Source organism: Parasteatoda tepidariorum, chromosome X1, assembly GCF_043381705.1.
Source record: "Parasteatoda tepidariorum isolate YZ-2023 chromosome X1, CAS_Ptep_4.0, whole genome shotgun sequence".
Taxonomy (NCBI): Eukaryota; Metazoa; Arthropoda; class Arachnida; order Araneae; family Theridiidae; genus Parasteatoda; species Parasteatoda tepidariorum.
Genome location: NC_092214.1, coordinates 47,081,907 through 47,106,335, shown reverse-complemented (window position 1 = coordinate 47,106,335; position 24,429 = coordinate 47,081,907). Strand labels below are relative to the sequence as shown.

At 29.4% G+C, this 24,429-nt stretch overlaps 1 protein-coding gene across 4 annotated transcripts in view; it reads left to right on the top strand.

Moving 5' to 3' along the window:
* Positions 1-27: 27 nt before the first annotated feature.
* Positions 28-24,429, top strand: part of LOC107448564 (divergent protein kinase domain 2A) — a 60,530-nt gene continuing 36,128 nt past the window's right edge. Inside the window, exons 1-3 of one of the 4 annotated variants that reach the window (XM_016063812.3) lie at positions 29-456; positions 1,333-1,380; positions 20,677-21,247. In XM_016063812.3, the coding sequence (XP_015919298.1) occupies positions 20,709-21,247 (539 nt within the window). In that variant the 5' untranslated portion in view covers positions 29-456; positions 1,333-1,380; positions 20,677-20,708. Of the gene's footprint in view, positions 457-1,332; positions 1,381-20,676; positions 21,248-24,429 lie in introns of all 4 variants that reach the window. The other 3 variants (XM_016063814.3, XM_043048707.2, XM_071187677.1) reach the window with 3 other exon arrangements.

The following is a 24,429-nucleotide window of genomic DNA, read 5'->3' as shown; positions in this document are numbered from 1 at the left end:
TGCTCAGCTATTTTTTCGAGTGACTGTACAGCTGCTATAAAGACACAACTTCAATGAAATTTTACTTGAACAAACTGCTCTCTAGAGGGCGTGGATATAGAGTAGAGCTAGTTACCAGTGATGTCAAAGTTTACCGTGACTTCCGTTTGGTGAAGTGATTGATCTTTCTACCGTCTTTTTCTATGACCAATACTCTCATGGCAAATAGCACGTTTAGATTTCTTGAAACTTGCTGCAGAATTTAATTCTTGTAAGCAAAAACCAATTTGTTTTACATCGTCACATTTCTATATAAATGTTTCCTTACTGATACACTCGCTTACTTTGATCAAAGTATTTTGACAAATAAACAAAGTATTTTGATAAACGCCAACAGATCTTCAAGGCGCATGCCTGAGTGTTATTCTGGAGTCAGGGTCTGACGAAACTAATCACTCTCTCGCAAGCTGGTCTCGAGTAAGTTTTTGTAAAATTATTTCTTTTAATTATGGGATTAATGGGGTATTATAATTTCAGTGTTTTTATTTCTTCAGATCACATATTTTTACTACATATCTCAGTGTAGTAGTGCAATGTTCGTTGAAAAATTTTACGAAGCCCCGGCTACTAGATTGGGGCTGTCATGGACAAATTATTAATACTGTTATTATCTTGCGTTATTCATAAATGATTTTTTTTTAAATTAACGATCTAATCTTCTAATAACTTATGTTTTGAATATAACATTTTTAAAACATTACACAAATCTCCGTGTCGAAAGAAAGCCTGCATATGCAGTCATCTTTCGTTTAATAAACACTGCAGCATTTATTATTCTAACACAAGCAAGAATTCCTAGTCGAGATCAGCGCCAAAAAGTCGCTTTTAGTTTGACGTTCAAGTAATATTTGATAGAATATAAATGGATAAAACTTGTATGTCGAATTTTGTGTGCTATGTGTTATAATCAATTTTACTAGTAATTAAAAATTTTCTTAGATGTAATCAATAGTTATTTTCTATTTTAGTAAATTTTAAAATAATTTTTTAAGTTACAACACAGCTAAATATAATGGGGAAAAGTGTTATTTCTATTCTTAAAAAAAAAAACTTAGTTTGTGAGCTTTCGAAAATAAATTTTTTAATTTCAAAAATTATATTTCTAGCAAACTTAAATATTAAACTTAGTTTGCCAACGGATAATCAAAAGTTATTATTAAGTTTTTTTGAGGAGAAAAAATCTATTTGACTCAAAATTAATATTACATTATCGATGCATAAAAAGGAGTAATTTTAACTTAAAAAAGCTTTCATTTTGATTTTTGTTAATGTTTGGCGATGTTTATATTTCAGACTAAAGAGGACTCTTTAAAAATTGCCTGTTACAACCAATTTACTCTTGTAAGTAGCTCTTCTATTTATTTAGATTGGGGAATATTTCTGTGCTGTGATCTGTCACGTCAACTACCATCGCCAAAGTGCCAAATTTTAGATTTGCAAATTTAAAAAAAAAAAAAAAAACACCTAAATGTTTGCCTGGGGGTATCTACAGTTTATACTTTTTGAGTTAGTCTTTTTCTTTAATGGTTTTTTTGTTTTGTTTTTGTTTCTCGTGGGCCGCTGCCCGGAAGTTGCCAAGACTTGGTGGTTATTCTGCCACAGATCATGATATGGAAATCTCTCCTTAGATTGCTCATTACTTTTATTGATTATGTAAAGGAGACACTTTTGTCTTTCTGTAGTTAGGTTTTACTATTTGTTGTAATAATCTGCTTCTGTTAAATCTATAAATTGAAATTTTATATAAAAAGTCACTTCATTTAACTTCTTTATGCGATCATAACAACTAATAGGCAATTTCACTGTAAAGTCAACCAGATGACCAAAATTTTAAACTGATTAGTTAGAAATTATAACTTTTAACTTATTAATATCAGTTTTCACTAAGCTATAGGCTGTTCAATGAATGGATACATCATTTTAAATTTTTAGTCACCACAAATAAATCTAAGTGCAATTTTTGTTTTTAAATCACATTAATAATAGAAAATTAAATAATAATTAAGGTAAACTGTATTAAAACAGGTTATTTTGTACAAATGTGCAGAAACTTTTCACAAATTGAGTTACAAAAAAATTCCCAAGATGCACTTTTGATATTTTATTCTCTACATCTAAATACATAATTAATTGTACTGTACCACTATTATTTAACATAATAAAATTACTTTTTCAGTTTAAAGCAAGATCAATACAAGACTATACAAGTTTCGCTTTTGTAGACTTATTTTGATTTTGAAAATAATAAATATCTTTATTGTAAATTTACAACTATTTTTATGACTGACACTATTTACGATCGGCACCACTGCTTTCCTTTTCCTTACATTGGTTTTCATCTCATATTTTTTTAATGAAGTGAAATGTGAATGAAACTTATATGGCTAAATATTCTTTTAGGTTGATTTTGGACTATTGTATTTCACCTCAGTAGCCCTGTAACAAAATTTTTCTGAGCTATCTGCGACTGAACTCTTCAGCACTAATATTTTCTGCAAGATATTTTTAATAATAACATGCATATATATTACTAATTTGAAATAACAAAAGCTCTGTGTTTATAAAAAAAACATAATATATACATATATATATATTAATTGAACATGTAATAGTTCTTTATTCTAATATTATGGGTGATATTCTTGAATTTTATTGAGAGATAATCGCACTCATTATTTCCTTCTTCGCTTTTTGTAAATAATCATCACAATAAAGAAAATAATTTAAAGCCATGAAATCCATTGTAGCAATTGCCGAAAGAAAGAATCATGTAAATCGAACACCTCAAATGCCAGTTTCGCTTCAAGATTAGGTTGTTGTAATTAATAATATCGTATTAAAATGTCGGATTAAAAACTAAGGAAAAATCAATAGAAATATCTGTCGAAAATTCGACACAATTATTACCTTAAAGAGTAAATACTCAAATGCACGATTGGAATTTTCCATATTGCTTAAAATGTATTGGGATATTTTAAAAACATGAAAATCAATATTCCTGAATGCCGAAAATACCATCGAAATATTACACAGATTTATGATACTATTGGCGTAAATTGAGCGTGTCAAAAAGTGATTATTGAAATGCATGATTCAAATATTACGTGTAAATTTCTGCAGAAAAGAAATTTTTTTGCTTTTCCAAAGAAAAATCTTTCTGCAAGAATTTTGTAACACTCTGCGACAATGTCGCCGTGTCGCTGCGATTCTGCCACGGGGCTCGGTAGCCTTATAAAATCTGCATAAATATATAATCTGCTTAACTATGTAACTGTTCATAGTTATTTATATTATGATTTTAAAATTGATTAATTCATTAATTTTAAAATTGATTAATTAATTAATTTTAAAATTGATTAATTAATTAATTTTAAAATTGATTAATTAATTTTTTTAAAATTTATTTTGAGGTAAGCGACTCAGTTTCAATTTTTTGAGAAACAGCCTCATTTAGAAATTTTTTAATCAATCATTTCACTTAGAAGAGCTTGAAAAGTGTACATATTTAGAGCAAAATTTTTTTTTTCATCTCCGGAATGCTTAGTAGTTATTTATTTTTTCATACATATATATATATAAACTGCTGTTTGTAGAAAATGCAACACCATGAAAGAATCATCAGAATCAAATGAAATTTAATGCAGAAACGACTTGTACTGATACAAATAAATGATGAAATTTTCAAAACAAAAGAAACAAATTAAGCGTCCGAAATCAGTATTTGGTGCAGCCACCACGCGCTGCAATAAGTGCTGCTATACGACCTGGCATGGAGTCAAACAGATGTTGAATATCTGCTTGAGGAAGAGAATTCCATATCGCTTGTATGCGCAACCAAAGTTCGTCTTTGGAAACTGCAGGACGCGGATCACGAGTGAGACGCCGACCAACCATATCCCACACGTGCTCAATAGGCGACATATCCGGCGAATAAGCAGGCCAAGGAAGAAGTTGCATGCGTTGTGCTGAACAGAAGTCTCTAACAGTCCGCTCAACATGTGGGCGTGCATTATCCTGCTGAAAGATAGCTCCAGGGATGCCTTGAAGGAAAGGAACGACTTCGGGCTGTAGCACTTCACGGACGTATCTGTTGCTATTGAGATTACCCTCAATTCGTATCAAATTGGATCGTCCATGATACGAAATCGCACCCCAGACCATAACTCCGGGTGTTCGACCACTATGTCGTTCAATAATACACTCAGGAAGGCAGCGTTGACCGGCATAACGTCTAACACGAACACGGCCATCATGGGTCCACAAATTGAAGCGTGATTCATCTGAAAAGACAACTTGGTGCCAATCAGCTCGCCAGTCTCTGTGCTCAAGAGCCCACTGCCGACGCAGCCGTCGATGATCCGCCGTGAGGGGAATCCTGTATAATGGCACCCTTGCACGCAATCCACGGCGCAGCAGACGACGACGAATTGACGAAGCCGACAATTGTACACCTGTAGCAGTAGACCAATGTGCTGCCAGCTGCCTGGAGGAAGCTGTGCGATCATTCACCGCCATGCGCAGCAGGTGTCGATCATCGCGCTCTGACGTCACCTTCTGTCGTCCAGTGCCTGTTTTTCGAGTTGTTCGGTGCTCGTCGGTCCAAACTCGCATCACTGTGGAACTGTTCCGCTGCATACGAGCTGCTATAGCGCGATAGGAAAATCCTCCTTCTCGAAGGCCGATTATCCTCCCTCGTTCAAACTCCGTAAGTTGCTTGAATTTCTTATTCTTCCGTCGTGGAGGCATACTCAGGTCTCACTAAACGTTTGCCACTAACAAATAATCATAGACTATTTTCAACGTCCCGCTACAGCACTTTATTTATACGCTTTCAGCATCAATTCAGAGGGCGCTGCGCGCGCCACGCACGCGCGATGGCTCTGAAACTTTATTAATTTGCATAATATCCTATAATTGACATTTGCTGCGAATTTCATTTGATTCTGATGATTCCTTCATGGTGTTGCATTTTCTACAAACAGCAGTTTATATATATATAATTTTTTGGGTGGTCGACAACGCGACTTGGTCCTGTATTCAAAAACACTTGAGGTTAAGTACATGTTTATACTAAGGTTAGCAGTAATAATTGCTAAAGGGTTGCTATATACATTCAGATGTAAAGTACCAAACCTTGCTCATACAAACAAAGGTGTTGTTAAGGCTTACAGCACTGGGGAAAAACTTTTTGTACCTCCTGACATAATAATAAGTATGAATGATATAATGTTAGACTTAAGGTATTTTTTGGGATTGTTATAAGTTAAAATTCTGTAAAACTGATTTCATAAATTAAATTTTACATTAAATAAGATTTCACAGCTTTAAACCAATGTAACTGGACAACGTAAGAACATTAATCTGATTTGGCTTAAGTTTGAACAGTGTACATTACTAATGCATGTATTTTTTATAACACTTTTAAGATGTTTGTTTTCGATTTAAGGATAAGTGTTTGCTGTTTCTTATTGTCTTGCCAATTTGCAAAAAATTATTTAAAAAGTTATAAGCTTACATGCAAAGCCAACTACAATAATAATACACGTCCTATTAAATTCTTAGGTAAATAGGATAAACTATTGGGTCCTAATTAGGAACTGAAACTAGGGGGTGGGGTATTTAAAAGAGAGGAAATAAATTATTCTCGAATTCATTTTTAATTACTTTAATGTATTTAGCACTTTTTTAAGGCCATAACTGGGGATTGTCTTTCTAATCCCCCGCTTGATACGCCACTAAATACAAGTAAAACGTATTGTGATTAATATTGTCTGCATTGATACATCAAATCAAATAGATTGTAAAAACTATGAAATGATTAATTTTAGGTAGGTGATAAATATAGCAATAAAATTATTCTACCCGATCATTTTTTTTTCGTAGAAAAAATTGTTGTGAATATAGTAAAAAAATAGTCTTTTTTTCTTTTAATGTACAGTAACACATTTTTTAATAGATTTTTTTATTTATTGTATTTAAAAATTGTGAACTTTTCTACATTTATTTTCCATTTTTTCCCTATGTTATATAGAAAAAATAGAAACATTTTTAGAGTTTCTTTTTTTTTAAATTTAATTTATTCCTGGATTTTTAAAATTATTAGATTTAAGGAAATGTTGCTTAAGTATGAGTTGTATTTACATTGATGTTAATATACTAATTTTAATTTTGCACAGTTAAAATTAGTGATTTTTTTTTTTTTTACTAACTTTTACAAGATAGAAAATGTTATAAGACACATTTATCCACCTATTCCAACAAGAGACGGAAGACAATTTAAATTTTAAGAAGCTCTTTAATGAAAAAATTGTTTATAGTAGTGAGATAAATATTAAAGTAACTTTCAGTTTTTAAAATTATGTTAATTTATATTAAACCTAAAGAATTTACATCTGATACCAAATATTTTAGATCTGACACCAAAGTAAAAAATTTCATACTAATTATACATCATATTTTACGAGTAAAGAATTGCATTGAATTCTTTATTCAAATGTCAACATCAAAATTCAGACAAGTTTACTGTTAAATTGCTAACAAATTCCCAGAGTTAAGACAATTTGTACATGAGTAATTATTTTTTCCTTTCATGTGATTTACGTCATACAATAACAATTTAATCTGTTTAATATAAATTATTAGTTTTTATTAAACAAATTGTTTTTTGATAGGTTATGACGTATTAAATATGTGATATAAAAATTTGATAATTTCAAACATTTATTATTTAAGAGAGAATTTTTAAGAGAAATTGATCTTTAATTTTTACGTCCTCGTCCAACATCATGGAATTGCCCTTTTGTTATAAATGACATTAAACTTAGCTTTCAGTTGTCAGAGAGCAATCATAACTTGTTTTGTTGTTAGAAAACTAGTTGAATTTGGAGCATTTCAGTTATATGGAAAGTGATCAAAATATCTATTGGTGATAGGTCCTATTTAGGTTAATAAATTCTGATTGTTGTGGTCAGCAAACTATTGAAACTTGTATTGTAGGTAAGCATGGTGTAACAGTAGAGATTTCAATATTCTAGCTAGTCAGAAAGTAGTGGAAATTTTTATCGCTAGTTACCATTGTTACAAACACGAAAGCAGGTTAATTTTGTTAATAATACTTCTAGTCACAGATTTCGCCAACATTCTCAGGGGTAAATAAAATATAAAAAAGATAGTTATTTTTATTGGTTATTAACTGTATTTTTATACTGTATTGAATTTTTATATTCTCTATAAAAATTTGCTAAAGTAAGATATATGAATTTTCTTAGATGAATATTAATTGAGACCCATAATTATCACTAAATTTTTAACAAAAATTTATAAAGCATATTAGAAGACATTACAGAACACCCAGAAAATTTGAATAAAAAATTAGGTTTATATTTTATCGATATTATAATAAAATAATAGCTTTACTCTTTGAAGGGCAGGATATTTTTTCAAAATAATGCACCAGAATTGTCAATATTTTTTATGATTAGCTCTAAGATATTTTGGCTCTAAGATATTATACATGAAAAAATATGCGTTATTGTTTAAAACCACAGCCTTTCAAATAGTTAACTGAAAGATTTTGATTTAATTTGTTTCTACCAAAAAGATTCTCTGCAAAAAGTATGAATTTGCCAGTTCATTTTTATTTTTATTTATTTTATTAAGTTTATTTATTTTTGTTAACTTTAATTTTATTTAAGAAAAATATATTCTTTTTTTGTGTTGATATTCTTGATTACATTTAAGGAGCATCAAATTCTTTTAGGTGCTTAAGGCCTCGGAAGTTTTTAATCCGGCCCTGTGAACTGCTATAAACATTGAAAATGGTTATTAAAAAAAGATATTTCTTTATTTGCAAATTTAGTTATTTTGATTTGAGAGGCCAGAAAAGAAATACTAAGGCAATTTTTTATTAAAACATGTCCTTAATTTCAGGCAGACATTTGAAATATTAGAAAGATATTTGTTTATTCATTAGATTTAAATATAATTAACATTTTAAAATAATTAATGGTTAAAAAAAAAAACTAACTCTGGGTACCCCTTTACTCTTCCACATAATCTTAGGGTTCTGCAGAACACCATTTGGGACTTGCTGCTATAGTCAGCCATCTAAATGGGTAATGAATCATAAATCTAGAACTTTTAATATTCTTCCTTTGTAATTTGCCAAAATTCTTTTATTAAAATAATCTCCCTGGTAGTTTTTCATTCAATGATTTTACTCTTTTATATATACATGTAAGTAATCTAATCTACATACTTTGAAACTTGGTATGTGGTCACAAGTTTTCATTTGGCTTTAGCATTACTATCAATGTTTCATGAAACATTTCCTATATAGGATATTTTCTACTTCTCTCTTTATACATTATTTTAAAAATGTTCATTCATATTCAAATATTTAAAATTAATATACAAGTGGAAGCTTTTTAACTGAGAGTGGTAAAGAATAGAGAAAATTACTTCATATGAATATTTTACATCAACTTTAAACAATTAAGACAGTACAAATAATGAAGATAGATAATGAAGATAGACATCGACCGTATTTTAGTACATTTCTGAACGCATTCCAAATTAGATATTAATATTATGGTAGTTAGTTCATATATAACGCAGTAATATAATCGCAAGCAATTTTATCGCGGTAATTTTAACTCCGACTAATCAGATGACTATACAGCAAGAGCAGCTTTTTAAAACAACACACTTGAAAAACGCGCAAAATTCTACATTGTGAATGCACACTTACTGTTCTGGTACCTACCATAGGTATGTATATTCTATGGCCAAGCTACCAAAGAGTGTGTAAAAATAAGGTTGGCAGTACTGGTTCTTTCGTCGCATGACTGGGGAATTCATCGATCCGCTAAATACATACGTTGTATTGTGTCATAGACAACATTTTTGAAACATTTTTAATGTAATCGTTGAATTTTCACTTCGTGCAATTTGTTTGCGAGTTTTACGGTTGTGAATGAAAAGAGAGTTTTACAGTTTGTGTTTCAAAACTTACAAATTTAGAGCTAAGTATTGGATATTTATTTATAAAGACTGCAGAAGTGCTTCGGGCTTCGAGAAAATCGGTGAAACGACGAGTAAAAATCCGTGTAGTGTAAACTGAAGTTAAAATTACTATACGTAAGCTTTATTATTTTTTACATATTTTATTACCTAATACAGGACTTGACAAATGTGAAGTGCCGTTTTATTATTCAATTACTAACATATTTTATTTAATTTCAACGTTATCAAATATTATTAGTTTGGGTGTTTATTATTAAGAAGGAAATTCAATATGTTTGAGCTGCTAAGGTGAAAATTTCATTTCTGTTTTAAACCGAAAGATTATTTTTTTCAGGAACAAAATGTCGGAGGTACCCGTAAAGAAAAAACACCAAAGTGGTTCAGAAAAACGTAAAAAGCGGCAAGAGCAACAAAATAAGCTTAGTGAACAATTGAAGAAGACACAAAACCTTTTCAAACTCGGATTTAGTCGCGAATCAAACGAAAAAATATATTAGGAAGTTAGAAGACGGTAGGGGTGGGGGCCCGAGACGAGCATTGCCTAGGGGCTGCGGCATGCATAAGCCGGCCCTGGCCATAGGAGTAAAAAGTATGTTAGTATGACTTTATTTTTAAATAGATTGAAAACTTTTAAGCTTGGAAACTATATGGAACTCAAAACTGCATTAAAATTAGTACTTAAAGTGAGGATCGAGAAAATTTTAAAATATTTTTTTGTCTATCTAAATGCGAAGAATATTATGTAAAGAGAAACTTTGTACAGTACAGAACCTCTTATCCAGAAATCAGAATACTGGAAATCCAGAAAACCTGCACAAAATTCGATACATTTACCCGCCATTTAAAAAAAAAATTTTTTTTCCTCAAAAGATTTCAGAATTCTTTCTTTTTTAAAAGATGTTTACCATCATTTTAGAAATAATCATTAGTTCCCCACACTGTCAAAAGAAGTAAGAGTTTTTTAAAATTATTCTACTTATATATATATTTTATTAGTTGAGTTTGACAATAAAAAAAAACTGCTTTTGTAGCGATTCAGAAAACCGGAAAAATCAGTTATTTGGAATAGCGATGGTCCCGATTGTTCTGCATAATTGGCTCTCTACTGTAATACATTCCCATACATCTGAGCAGTGAAGGAGATGCTCTAGTCATGGAACTGGTCTTCTTCCCAAATGGCATATTGACGTGTTGTGATCACTAATTAGCTTAAGAAATGTTTTCTTTTTTCTTGAAAGTCCAAAAAAAAAAGTACTAGCAAAAGAATTTTTTCCTTGTATATCTTTAAGATTGCAATAATATATGTACTTGCGATGTATTGTTAAAGTGTGTGCATATATAGTTCTAACACTGTCCTTGTAAGATTCTTGCATACACCACTCCTTCTTGGAATGATGCGACCTGAAAAAAACAATTTCTGTCTCATAATAGAAATTTAGATTAATTCTGTTCTTTGTCAAAACATACTTTGAAGAATTTGGTAACTGGGAAGAAAAAGTTTCAGAGAAGCTTTTACAAAGCATTTAAAAAAAAATGGTAAATCAGTCACTCTGTTTAAAAACAAAAAGATTAATTTAGTATTTTGTAATCCTTGGGGGATAAAATTTAGTTAAATCAATTTAAGGAATGAATAAATTTTTTGCTTTCTAAATTTGTTACGTTTATTATGGTATGCCAGAGTTAAAAAAAGTCTAAGGATGGCATATCTGTTATTATTTGAAACACATTAGCAATTCATGTTTAGGACTGGGTGATGTTAAGATTTTGGCATTGTAATGTGTAGTCTTTTAACGTTGCTGTATTTTAATACATTGTGATGTTTTATTTTAAAAAATGTTTTGCATTATATTCCACATAGTTTTTAATTCTTGCACTTTTTGATTGCGTGATTAAGGAATTATATTCTTGCAATTAACTCAATCCTCAGTTTCCTAACAAAAAAGTGGAAAAATGCTATAAGTTTGTCTAATTAACAATTTTTTTAAAAAAAATTGATGATTCATATCAATGACGTAACATGCAAATAAAAATAAAATTAAAAAAAAAAGCAGTACTACCTAGACCAAAAGGGAGCATGCTCTAGAAATTAACCTGCCTCAGACTATGTCTTCAAAGGAGTAATTAAAAATCTGAAATCAAAATTGAAACTCACATTAAGCCAGCATTTATAAAAATCTTTATAAACAGAACAATGAAAACTTTGCTGAGAAACATTGAAATCTAAAGAACATCTGACTCCATAAGGCTCGTGTAACTTCCGAATCATTGCCCCTCTCAGCGAAGATTTAGTACATTACTTTTAACATTTAAAAAAAAGGAGTGTGTTATAAAGTAAAACAAAGTAAATTGACTAAAAAAAATATTAGTAAGTTGCAATTTTTTATGCATTTATTAAATGGAAAAAACATGGAAAGATAACAATAATCACTGCAGCAATCATTGTTTACTTAGAATCAGAAGAAAATGTTCTTGTACTTAAGTTGCTTAGTTTGACAATGTAAATTCCATAAATGCAGCCTAGAAAAACAATTTTTTTCCCTAGTCGGTAATATAAGACCTACTTTCAACATTTAAATTTGAGGTTAAGAATGACGATCCAAATTAAATGTTAAAAATTTCATATCATTTGAATGAAGAAAGTTTTTTCCGTAACTCAATGGTTCAAATCTTTACTAAGATCTGAAATCTGTGTTTTGAAAACGCTGGTGCTTGTGATCATAAATGTCTGATCGGAAGATATGTTCTTCACACACACACTTGAAACCATCAATAGTGAGAACAATGTTCTTCATCATATGTGTAAACATAAATTTCTATAATGTTTCAGGAAATATCACGCACATCATGGATAGATCGTATTTTCCAATGTTTGCCCAGTCCTATTCATGTTTATTTTTATTTATTTATTTATTTATTTTTTTTATAAAATGTATATTTTTCATTTAATAGGTATATCAACATACAGATATGAGACATATACTAACACTGGAACAGAAAGCAGCAATAAATTATATTGTATTCATTTGGAAATTTGTTGACAAAAGACCCTCAAAAAAAGACTCTTGGTACCCATGTGATGTACAAATGAGATCAGCATTGATAAAATTACGTAAGATAATTTCTGCATCCAAGTTACCCAAACCGTTGATGCAATATGTTTTGTCCCCAATAAACGATTATGATATGTTGGAAAAACACGCCTTTGATTTTTATGGTGATTTTGAAGATCATCCGTCCGAGTATTTAGAAACTTTTATTCATGATCTAGAAAGAAAATATATCGAAAAGAAACTTAAGCAAAAGAAAAACAAAAAGTGAAAAGATTTATTTTCATTTCTAAAAAGGACATGTGTTAATGCATTTCTCACCTAATATAAAATCTATTCTTCATTATTTCTGTTACATAATATTCAAATTTTGTGTGTTTGGCTTCAGCATAAAATTTAACAGTGGTATAGATCATTACCATTCATTTTATTATGCAGAGGAACCAGTACCATAATATAATAGCATTTATATGAATGCAATTATGTAAATATACTGCACTTTTAACTCTCGTATTTTTATAAAGTGTACCATATTTCCATTTGTTAAGGACTTCAGATCTTTAGTATGCATGAATTTCTGTTTTCATTTCTATTCTGAAATTTAATATCTTTAAATGTAGAAATAGCGACAAGATTTGTGCACAGATCAAAATTTTAATATTATTAAGTGAAGTGTTTTAATCACATGGTGAAATCTTCATTTTAAAATTGTGTGATTAAAGTCTTATTTTTTTTCCTTCTGAAGAAGGTAGAAAAAGAAGATATTTGCTAACTGTAATATTGTGCAAGATTTTTTTTTTATTGAACGGTTTCTCTAGTCTTTATACTGCTACCCCTTTTAGAATAAAGTTTTATAATTAACTTTTAAGAGCAATTGTTGTAAAATGCTATTTTAGTTTTTATTCCAAATTCAACAAGAATGTATGTAATGAACCAATTTGCCTACTACTGAAATATATTGCCCTAAAAACTTGCATGAAAGTGAGTTTCATATTTATAATAATAATCTGAAAGTTAATTTTATATTAACTTTGTACTGTTTTAAATTTTTAAAGATTTTAAAAACTTATTGTTCTGTTTTTACCCTGTGCAAAGTTTTAAAAAGAAAGTATTAGATAATGTTTCATATTGTGTATATTACTATGAAATAAAATTTCTAAAAATATTTATCTGGTTATGCAAAGTCTTACTTTCTTACTCATTACTGAAAGGTCACTGATTCTCTAGATCATAAACTAACTCTTTTGGGTCATTGCTTATTTTGAGAAACAAAAATTTTTCAACACCATCCCTGCAAAAAATTCATTCAGTCTTATTTTCAAAATTCCATACAGTGACCTTTTTTAAGGTTAAGTGCCACTGCCCGGTATTCCTTACACTTATGTTTTTTGAGGTTGATTTTTTGACATCAATATTCGGACCTTCCTAAAAATAGTGTCACTGCCTGATAACAGATTTTCACATAAGCATTTTTTTGTTAAAATATTATTCTCATGGCTCTCATAAAATAGCCAATGCCTTAATATTTCATTGAACATAAGCTCAAGCTGTTTGATATTATTTATGTGATATATTTCTAACCATGCAAAATTATTAAAAATATGCTGATATACTGATTTTTTACAATGGTCTCCTTTTTGCTAGATATGTTTCTAAATTACTACATTAACTTTATTATTACCTATACCTAACTATACATTAATTTCATTAATGCTGGGGATTTATTTTTTTATCATTTCTGTGAGCCTTAATTTTTATAATTGGTTGGCAAAATTTAATCCGTCACAAATTTATCCTCCATGAATTGCGAATCGCATATCGCAACACACATTAGCATGTACATTCTTCAAATCCTTCACCTAATGACTTTTATACACAATGCATCATGATTCATATTCCCCTGGTTTATACATCACTCATCATGATTCATATTCACATGATTTGGAAATCTGACATTATGATTAGTTTTGCTGACTGCAAAACAATACTATCACTTCAATCTGGTAATTTTTGTTCTACACAGTATTATTGTTAGACCAAAATTTAAATTATCTTGGAATGCTGTCAAAAAAAATATTTCTGAAGCTGCTAAAACAGGGATAAATTGCCAAATTTTAAATTTTTCTTCATTTTTTTTAACAAACCAAAAGCCTTTATTCCATAATATTTTCAACTTTTTTGCATGATAGATTAATTGGACCAAGATTTTCACAATTGATTCATTCATTGACATAAAAGGGGAATCTACAAGAAATTTGAAAAGGTCATCTTATTATTCATCCCCAAGATTTTATTCTATTTTGAGTTACAACTGCAGTTATTGACAGTTTCAGAGAAATAGCAATTTTCTAAATTCAAACCTGAAAGTCACTTTTTGTACAATAACGGATTAACAGCCTGTCATCTAGTTACTATCATCTTCATGCTTTACCATGCTGAAATGTGCATAACATATTTCCTAACATTCAAAGACTAAATTGTTATTTTATTTAACCTTTTTCTCAGTAAATAAAAATCAATAATATAATGGGTAATCTTTTTATACCACTAAGTGTGGAATAAGATTTATTTTTAGTGATTCCCTCTACATCTGCCTAGCATATTAGCATAGAATTCAAAAACTGTTATATGGTTGCTAAATGTTTTGATTTCATTAAAATTTGTTATTATTTCTCACACTTTCTTTTTTGGCAACACAGTTGAATGTGTTGACAAATTCTAAAGTTAAAGAAAGAGCCTTGGCAATAAATTAAAGCAATTAATAGCCAATACATGTTTTTTTTTTTTTTTAAATTTTCCTTGGCAAAAACTATTCCAACTTATACGAAACGCTTGAGCTTTTGAATTCTTGATGGACAGGGGTGCCCAGTGGGGCTTGGTCTGAATCACACCCTACAGGCCATTTTCAGAAATGTATTATTTTACTAGTTAATATGCATATTAAAAATGAATATAAATTTTTATTTTGATGAAACTTGTTTGCAAAATTTTTTATTTATTTATTATTTATCGAAAATAATTTGTCACTAAATTAGTTTATCTTCATCACTCTGAAGAATAGAATAATTGGACAAAGGAATAATAATATTCTAAATTGATTCATCCCTATATTTCTTTCGGCACTTTTTCCCAGGAACAACCCATTCTTCTTCAACTAGTGTTAATCATCATCTTCAAGATAAATATTCTACTTATAATGCCTTCCCCCAAGATCTTCAAAATTATTTCTTCATATGCATGAAAAAATATTAAAAAGTTTACAAGAAGTATTTTCACTCCCGACAAAAATTTTTGAAGAGTGAAACTCAAGCTCGATGCTTTAAATATGTGTTTAGATTCATATTGAAGTTTCAAACATGACAGCATTTGTTTCTTAGTTGGTGTAATTTCTTCTTGACAATTTTTGTGTTTCAGTTCAGTGGTCTCTTTCAAGGTGGCCACAGCAGGGAATTTCATCAATCTGAAAAAAATCAGGGAATTTAATTAAGATACTTAATAAGTCAGAGAAAATGAATTAATTTTAAATACACTCGAAGTCTAATATTTTTGCTAAAAAAATGGTCTTGTTAATAATTAAAAAAAAAAGCTTTCTTTTCAACTTTTAAAGCAAGTATCAGTATTTCATAATATCTTTTTTGCATGAGAATAAGGTATAACTGAAAAATTAATTATTTATGCCATTTGTTCATAGTTACAATAATCAAGGAAATTCGATAAAATCATTCTGCATAAGCTAGGGAATTTTTTTCTGAGTGTTTGTGGGCACTTGTATTTAGTGTTCCAGTAATTTTTAAATTCATTCATTGATTTTAAGAGTGTTAATTTTATTCTCTTTAAATCTTCATTTATTCAGTTCATTAATTTTATAAATTTGAAAGGCTGATTTTTTGTTAATGATTAATAATGATAAATTCTGCAGATTCATGGATTTCTTTTTTACAAATTATGAATTGCACATATTTTTTGAAAAAAGTGTGGTTTACGAATTTAATGGCACAATTTGTGATGGCCCAATTTACGAATCACTCATTGTAGTTTGCATTAAAGGGATTTATGAAAGACTTTTCAATTTGGTTTCTCTCATTGCATGTATTACAAATTGCAATTCATATTTCGGTCATTTATGAATCGCATCGAGATTTGTATTTGCACGATTTTCCTATCAACATCATAATTCTATAGTGCTGATTTACCCATTACCAATCATTAAAAAAAGTTTTTTTTGTTTATAGTTAGGTCATTTACGAATCGCATCATGATTTGTATTTGCACTATTTTCCTATCCACATAATTCTATAGTGTTGATTTACCCATTACCAATCATTAAAAAAGTTTTTTTTTTATAGTATTTAAAAGTTTTTTTTTTATAGTGTGTTATGTTTCTTTTTAAACTTTGGGTGTGAAAATAAGAAATATGAAGTTTCTAGTAGTTTGACAATGTAAATTCCATGGATGCAGCCGAGGAAATAAATTTTTTTCCTAGACGGTAATATAAAACCCATTTTCAGCATTAAAATTTGAGGTTAAGACTGATAATCAAAATTAAATGTTAAAAATTTAATTTCATTCGAAGGAGGAAATTTTTTTTATCACTCAACGGTTCAAATCTGTGCCAAGATCTGAAATCTGTCGGTGTTATGAAATGTAGGTATTTTTATTTCTTTAAATGATTTTGTTTGTAGTTATGGTTTCTAGTCATTTTATGCATGATATTAGATTAAAATAAAACCTCAGCTCTCATGGTTAGAATTTTCAAAATGGATATCATAGTTATAATTTTCTAAAAGAAATCATCAAATTTGTCTACAATCAATGAATATACAATAATGACTACTACATAGTTTTTTTTCTGCTTAAATTTCAGGTATTTTATCATTAAACTTGTTACAATAACCCATGAATAATATAAACTTTTATTTAAATAAAAATATAATAGGAACATACATGTATAAATACTAAAAGTGCGCATCTTTTTTTAAAGGAGAGCTACGGGAGAAAATAATTTAGTGTTCAAGGACACCAATGGCAATTAAGAAGAATTTAATTCATCCTTACGACAATAAGAATAATTTGTTTTAAGTTTTAATAGACAAAGCAGAACAATTTATCTACATTTACAAGGTATATGTAGATAAAGGTATATGGATAATATTTTGGAAGTATATAGATATAAATAGCTGTTTTGAGCTTGCCTTCTTGCGTTTACATTTAACAAAATAAGGTATACTTTATGAATACTTTAATATTTAAATTATTGCAAATTTAAAAAAAATATTTCTGCAGAAAGGAAATTTATTTTTTACTGTATACAAACTACATAATTTATACTTTCTAAATAAATTCTTGCGCTCTTTGTGCTTTTTACATGCTTTTTTTAGAAAAGAAAATTGTTTTAAATAAGTAGAAAAATTAAAGAATAAAGCATTTTGACTTTCTCAAATGAACTGGTATCTTGCATTTTAAAATTATACTCTCTCTCTCTCTCTCTCTATATATATATATATATATACATTACAATAATGGTGGAAAAGGCTGTTTTTTTTTTTTAAATTTCTCAAGAAATATTTTAAGGATTATTTTGTAACTTTCAAGGTAATTAGTACATGCATTTTTTCCTACTTAGAAATAAGATTTAAAACTTCCAGAGGTTCCAGGGACTGACAATAAATTTAAAAAAAAGTACTTTTGAATACCCTATGCCAGAAAATCAACAATAAGTTTGTTATTTATACCAATTACTTTGGTTGTTATTTGCAGTTACTGCATAAAATTTCATATACCTAACTTAAATGTTAATGCAGTCATGGACATTTTTATAAGATACCAATTTTTTTGTGTTGTGTTTTTCTGCTATAGCTTTAAAAATATTCAATATAATTAAACAAAATTTTTAGAGCAATTAAAAAATAATTACAAAATTTTTGTTATGGAATTAAAACAAGATTCAATGTGATTATTTAATGTAGTTCTTTTATATTGCGCATGCATGTAAAAAATCTTTTAAATTTTATAATAAATCATATTTGGCAACTAATAAAAAAAAATTTGTTTTGAATATCTTAAAGATTTCAAGAGTTTCAAGGAATTTTCTAAGTAGTTCTTGTACTTTTTAGATGATACATCATAAAGGATGGTTTTCTTTTGCTTGTTTTCTTTCTTTATACCATCACAGTTTGGTGTTTGGATAATTATTATAAGGTATTATCATTTGTTATTGAATTTTGTTTTATGATACAAAAAATGAAATTTGTGGAAAATTCCTTATCATTTTGAGCTTTCTTTAAAAAAAAAAAAAAAAAAAAAACTACTTAGAAAAATATACTAAACTTTTTTTCTAAATTTAAATATTTTTAAAGCTATAGTCATAAGATTAAAAATTTAATTTTTTATAACCGTGTTCATATCTCAAAAATATTCAAGTTATGTTTACGAAATTTTATGCAGTTTTTTGAAGTAACAAAGTAATTGGTACAAGCTTATTGCATGATTTTCTGGCATAGGGTGTAACAGAATGCTTGTTTTCTTTCATAATTTATTGTCAGTCCCTGAAATCTTTGAAATCTTTAACTTTTATTGCTAAGTATGAAAAATAGCATGTACTAATTACCTCTAAAGTTACAAAGTAATCTTCTAATTATTTTTTGAGAAATTTAAAAACTGAAATCTCTTCCATGTAGTGTATAATATGTATACATTATTATATAGAATTCTAACATTTGAACTACAATTTCATAGTTTTTGCACAGGTAAAAATGTGTGTGTACAGTCTCCTGAAATTGATCATTGACTTCTTCATTATCATTCTCAGAATCAATATTGATGACCATTTCCACAACTGTGTCTATATTTAAAGAAATTTTCTGGTATTCAATTCAAGCTATCATAATTATTGATAAAATTTTTCAATTAAATCAAACCTACAGAACAAGATCAGTAATACGACCTGTAGAAGTGGCTGTTTCTTTCATGTGTTGTAATTGGCAATTAAAATGGGCTACAGGTGGTGCATAGCAGAACTCTTTATCTATGGCAACACTCGGCATGCTTTGACCATTAGCGTTTGGATAGCCATAGGAGTTGGAAGTACATAAATTACTGCCTTAATTTTTTAACCGATTACATTTTTTTTAAGCTTGGAATTTTCAAAGAACTCAAAATTGCATTTAACAGTTCTTAAAGTAAGCACCAAGGAATTTTTAAAAAATATTTTTGCCAATATAAATGCGAAAAATATTATGAAAGGGGGAAATTTCTTAACATATTCCCATACATTTGAGCAGAGGAAGAGAAGCTCTTGATATAGAACAAGCCTTGTCCCTAGATGTCTTAGTCGAGTGTTGTGTTTGCAAATTAGAAATGAAACTGTTGTAGGGTGTTTCTTTCAAAAAATTTACTTTTGACATTTTTCCATGTAACCTTCTCTATTTGATCCAACTAAATTAGCAATTGTTTTAGAATTAATTGACTGTGGAAACCTTGAAGCTTTGAATGGTGCTTTGAACCGGTGATTGGCAAATGGTCATTAAGTTGGGAGATGAGTCCCAGAGAGGGTTTTGGTTTACAAAGTAGAGTAAATATAAAATTCTGGAAGGATATCTTTTGGTAAATAAGGCACTGCATGACTTAAAAAGAAGAGCAAAATAAATGTGGATAATAAGCAGTAATATTGTACTGCGCACAAAGAAAAAAAAAGGACCACCCTGAGAAACTTTTTATATAATGATCAGATTTTCACATGCTTGGACTCAATCCTACTGGCTTAAATTTTATAATTGTGTGTAAAAAATTTTCAATTCTATTAAAAAGTTCTCGAGATGTAGCGAAATATGCAAAGAGTAAAATTAACATTAAGGGGTCCAAATTTTGTACTGCTCTCCTGACCAAACTATTGGGGCCATATTTCCCTGATTGCAGCTACCCGTATGTTTTGGGAGTCAAAAATCTGAATCCGGTGAAAAAAAATGGTATGTTCATTCTGAGAAAGTACGTTTTCGTGTCTGATTTTGTTACTTAAAATAATCGTTTGCACTTACTAATTAGCATATTTAAGTTCACCCCCTCAAGCCATTAAGATTGAGTCCTAGAATGTGAAGATCCAATCATTAGTTCAAGAGTTATTCAGGGTTGTCTGGTTTTTTTTGCGCACTGTGCAGTTTAAACATAAAATAAAGTGTACAATGAAGAAAGATTCATATGGCGCAATTAAAAATATACAGTATCAACATGCTTCTAGTTAATATATATATATATATGTATAAAGTTGAACAGTTGAAGACCAACGGGAAAGAACAGTTTTTGTCCATATTTCACATAAATAACGATCAGATCGCCATCTATTGCATTTTGAGGATTACTAAGTTTTGACAAGCAATGATGGGAAAATCAGTTTTCTCCAAAAATTATTACAGAGTTAAGATGGGCTGCACTATGCAAAAATCCTACCTGTCCGCACGCGAATTGGAATCATATTGTTAGAATCATAGTGTTCATGGACACGAACCATTCTTCTCCTTTGATCTTCAATTTTTATGCACACATTATTATATAATTGTTTTTTATGTTGCAGATCACTTTTCATAAATTGAATACTTGTTCAACATGTTACTTTACCGTTGGCCAAAGAAAGCTATCATTGTCATCGTAATCATATTATCTTTAATGATTGGAGTGAAATTTTTAAGGCATAAAATACTTGGAGTTGTTTCTTTTATTCATGGTCTGCATCCCGTGTCTTTACCCACACTTGTTGCTATCAAGAAACAATCTGAAAGAACAACAGTGGATTTTGCACCTTTATTTAGTCACTTATATTCCTGTCCTGTTTGCTTTGGATATGGAATTTGTAATCAAGTAATGAAAAGCTCCATTCTCTTTCATGGTGAACTAGTCATGCCTTATAATAATAGAATAGTTTGGAAAAAGGGTGTTTTACACACACAAAGAGTACTCATAAGCTCTCTGGTTGCTGAAGAGTGGAATAGATTTGATGAATTTATTTGTAGAAATGCAAGTTATTCTGTTCCTTGTGACATACCGGCTGCAATCTGGAAGACCTCATTGGCTCTTGATAATTTATTAAAGCCTGATAATTTTAAAAATCTCAATATATTATTGGATATACCTTTTAATCAATTTGCGTAAGTATTTTTAGGTCATTTAGATGTATGTTAGTCATAACATTATTTATTGTTGTTTTATATAATTTTTTTTATTTAGTTCTCTTTTGGAAGTGCAGCAAAAAATTTCTCTAAGTATCATTGACAGTATCACTCTCTTTAAAAATAGGCTTATGGACAATTCTCCTAATACAATTCCATGTGGACATTTCTCTCCATATGAATATGCAGTAGTACTCATTACTAAATTACTTTCAAATTATATTGACTTTGATCTATCGCAATTAAAAAAATATAGCCCCAATTTGGAAAATAGGATTCTATACTTTAGCAATGGCAACAGTCAAAATTTTAGTGGCATTAAATGTTATTTTCTCTTTCAGCTTATTTTTCTATGTTTATAGAACTGTTTAAGCAAAAAAAAAATATATTATGCACTCAGTTATAAAACTTCTTCATCCAAAAATGATTTCTTGCAAAATATATTTTATTACTTATATTATTATTGAGCAAAAAAGAATTGAATCGTTAGGTGAGTTTTTTTTAAAATAATTTTAAAGTAGTAAGTAATTTTAAATGATAAAATCTAACATTTGAGCAGAATTGGTCAAAATGTTTTGTAGTTGTCAAAAAAACTTTTCAAATAAGTCATGTTTTTATATTTTCATTTCAAGAAGTATAGAACTATTCAACCTAATCTGCTCAAATTTTTGATGTTGCCATTTAATGTCGCATATGTTTGAAATTAGGTGAAAATTTATATACTTAGCAATTACATTTTTTTAAACTTATTATTAAAATAAATAGTGATCAACTTTGTGAGACCAAACTTAAGGCTGCTTTCCAGCTATAGGATCCATATTTCATAAATTAATGCTACTCACCATTTTGAATGTTTAATATCCAAATCCATCGGAAAAAAGGTATATTTATTCAGCAAAAGTACAATTTTGTATTTGATTTTGTAACTTAAAGTATTACCACACAGGGCCGTAACTACGCCGGGGCAGTCGGGGCACCGCCCCGAGGCCCCGACGGTCAAGGGGGCCCCATATGAAGAGACTTTTTTTTTTCAAAATAAAGCACTCTAATTATATATATGTTGGAAAGAAATTGTGTTAAGATAGAGTAGATGAAAATTATCTTTTTTGTAATTGCGTACCCACTATAACAGTGTTTCCCAAACTTATGACTCTTGTGTACCCCTTCTAAATTCTTCTTAACGCTGTGAACCACTGATTAAAAAACGAATGTATTTTTTTCTATAAAAAAATTACACTAAAGTTAAAAATCACAACTGGCTGTTGACACCACTAAATATTAACTGTTGACTCTGCAAAAAGTTGCCAATATAAAAATACGTAATCGTAAATTTTCATGGCTAGCTTTGTTTTTGAATAAAATGTTTAAAAATTTTCGTTTGTTGCAAGATATTTCGCATAAGAACACGTACCCCCTCTTAACTGTTCCCGTACTCCTGGGGGTACGCGTACCACACTTTGGGAAACACTGCACTATAACATAAAGGGAAGGGTAAAAAACGGTAAAACACCTTTTCACAAAATATTTCCCTTTCTTAAAAGAACAAACACGCTTTGCAGAGAAGGGGAAAGGCCACAGCTGCATGTAGTTGATTGCGTCAGACCCAGTCGCGTGCCAACCAGGGGGAGGCAGAGGGCCCCTCTAAAATTTAGATGACGGGGCAAACGATGCGTTTCGCCCCTCCTGAAATTTAGACACTCACAAAAATAAAGTCAAGTAAAATCAGTAATTTAAAAAGAAAAAGAATTTCAATTTTGAAGCTATTTTTGAAATAGAAAACTTTATATTCCTCTAACATTTTTGTGCCTTGCCTCTTTTGATATTTAGTTATTCGCCAAGACGAAGTCTAGTAAAGTAGGTAATTTTAGAGGGAAAAAAAAGCTATTCTTTTTCAGCTTTGAAGATATACATCAAGTTATTCTGTTATGGGCGATTAATATGTTTTTTGACTTTTGGAAAAGTAAAGTAAAAGTAGAAAAAGTATTTTATTTCCAATTTTTACTCTATTTACTTCCGAAATAATAATGAGGGGGCGAACATAGTGTTTCGCCCCTTCTGAAATTTCAAAGTGCTCAAAAATAATAAAAATTGGTAACTAAAAATAAATGTCATCTTTGATTCTATTTTCCAAATAGAAAGCTTTATTTTCTTCTGAAATAAAAGTGAGGGGGTGAAAAATTTGCTTCTCATCTTCTGAAATTTAGACATTAATAGAATAAAATCAAGTAAAGTTGAAATTTTTAGAGGAAAAAAATTGTTTTGTTTCATAACTTCGACGATATTTTCCAAATAGAAAACTTCATTTTCCTCTTAAATTATAGTAAGGGGATAGAAAACTTTAATTTCCTCTGATATAAAGTAAGGGGGGCTAAAATGTTTTTAGTATCTTCAGAAATTTAGACATTTGAAATAATAAAGTCCAGTAAAATTGTTTCAAAAAAAAAAAAAAAAACTTTGAAGCTATTTTTAAAAAAGAAAATTTTATTTTCTTCTTAAAGTGAGGGGGGGGGGAAGAATATACTTCACCCCTTCTGAATATCAGACATTCGCAAGAATAAAGTCGAGTAAAACTTATATTTAACTCTTATTTTCGACTTTAAAGCTATTTTCCAAATCGAAAACTTTAGCCTCCCCTTCTGAAAATTTGAAATTCGCTACAATAAAGTAAAACAGAATTGAGAATTTCAGAAAAAGAAACTACTGTTTTCCCAATTTAATAACTATTTTTCAAATTGAAATAGAAATCCCCCACCCCAAGAAAAATGCTTCGGTTTTGTTTCAATTTTTTACTACATATTACAACTTTTAATTTATTAAAAAAATTTGAAACAAAAACACGAAAAGAGAAGAAGAGCACATCATAAAAAAACATAACAAGTGTTTAGAAAACTAAAATAAGCACCACTGTTTTGCATCCTGAAAAATGCATTCTACACTGAGACTAATAGATATATTTGAAAGCATCTTTTGACTGTGGGTGGTATGAAGGTGTTAAAACCTTCATATCCCCCACAGAGTTGACCCACAGTTATCTGACTCCTCAAAAAATAGCCATCTCCTTTTACACCATGGGAAAATGACCTTTTCCTTCTTTAAATTGCCTTAATCATTTTTATGACCCTGGGCTCTTTTGTGCTTTTATAAAATGTCATATATTTACA